At 42.7% G+C, this 1,233-nt stretch overlaps 1 protein-coding gene across 1 annotated transcript in view; it reads right to left on the bottom strand.

The window, feature by feature from the left end:
- LOC107720500 (ubiquitin carboxyl-terminal hydrolase CYLD) overlaps window positions 1-1,233 on the bottom strand; it is a 13,602-nt gene that overhangs the window by 4,431 nt on the left and 7,938 nt on the right. The window contains 1 exon segment of the mRNA XM_074560109.1: window positions 698-789. Coding sequence (XP_074416210.1) covers window positions 698-789 — 92 coding nt within the window.

Below are 1,233 nucleotides of genomic sequence, written 5' to 3' on the forward strand. Positions count from 1 at the left end.
ACACACACACACCGGCTGTCAGTCTCCTGAATGGTTATAAATACACTACAGAACTGAAAACAGTAGAAGTGCAGCATTATCTCCGCTCAACACCATCACGGACGCCGCTGATACATCGATACCAAACGCAGAGCTGGTAGATCACTTACAAACTGTAGTCCGTTACTGATTCCAAATTACATGACAATAATTGTAGTTAGTAACGTAATCCATTACATGACACATTTTTGGTAATGTAATCAGATTACTTTTAGATTACTTTTGATCTGAGTTGTTTTTCACATTGATTTAAACAGGATAATCTTGTACCATATTGACATAAAAACATAAAGAGTAAGAAAATATATTCCATTGTTTGTTATTGACAACATGAAGTGCACTAAACATTACATTACGTCAAGGTTTCCCAAACTGGGGTTCGTGAGTTTGATGAAAAACTAATAATTAATTAGATCATAAAAATGTACACACACGCGCACATGCACACTCGCACTCGCACACTTGCACACACACACACACACACACACACACACACGCACACACACACACACACACGCGCGCGCGCACACGCACTTGCACACGCACACACACGCGCACTCGCACACAAACTCACTCACACACACACACACACACACACACGCACGCACACGCACTTGCACACGCACACACACGCGCACTCGCACAGTCAAACACACACCTTTCTCCTCGTTGGTAAATCCTGAATCAGCGGTTTCTTCTTTCAGTAGTTTGCGTAAAGCCATGGTTTTACTGGCACACACGTATCCATACCTGCAGGAAACACACACACAGCATCTCATGATGGTTTCATCTAAAACGCTCACGATCAGGATGGGAAACAAGTGTTTCTCATCGATCTGTCATAGTGATAGGAGATGTTTAGATGTGTGTCAGTGTGTGTGTGTGTGTGTGTGTGTGTGTATACAGGTTTTTCTACACTGGTGGGGACTTAAATCTGAATACACACAGACTCATAGGGACTCGTGACACGGTGGGGACCTAAATTAAGGTCCCCATGAGTACAGAAGCTTATAAATCATACAGAATGTTTTTTTTTTTGAAAATCTAAAAATGCAGAAAGTTTCCTGTGAGGGGTAGGTTTAGGGGTAGGGTTGGTGTAGGGCAATAGAATATACGGTCTGTACAGTAGAAAAACCATTACGCCTATGGAGAGTCCCCACAAGGATAGCTGACCAGACGTGTGTGTGTGTGTGT

This window comes from Sinocyclocheilus rhinocerous, unplaced genomic scaffold (assembly GCF_001515625.1).
Source record: "Sinocyclocheilus rhinocerous isolate Xijiao unplaced genomic scaffold, SAMN03320098_v1.1 scaffold691, whole genome shotgun sequence".
NCBI classification, from domain to species: Eukaryota; Metazoa; Chordata; class Actinopteri; order Cypriniformes; family Cyprinidae; genus Sinocyclocheilus; species Sinocyclocheilus rhinocerous.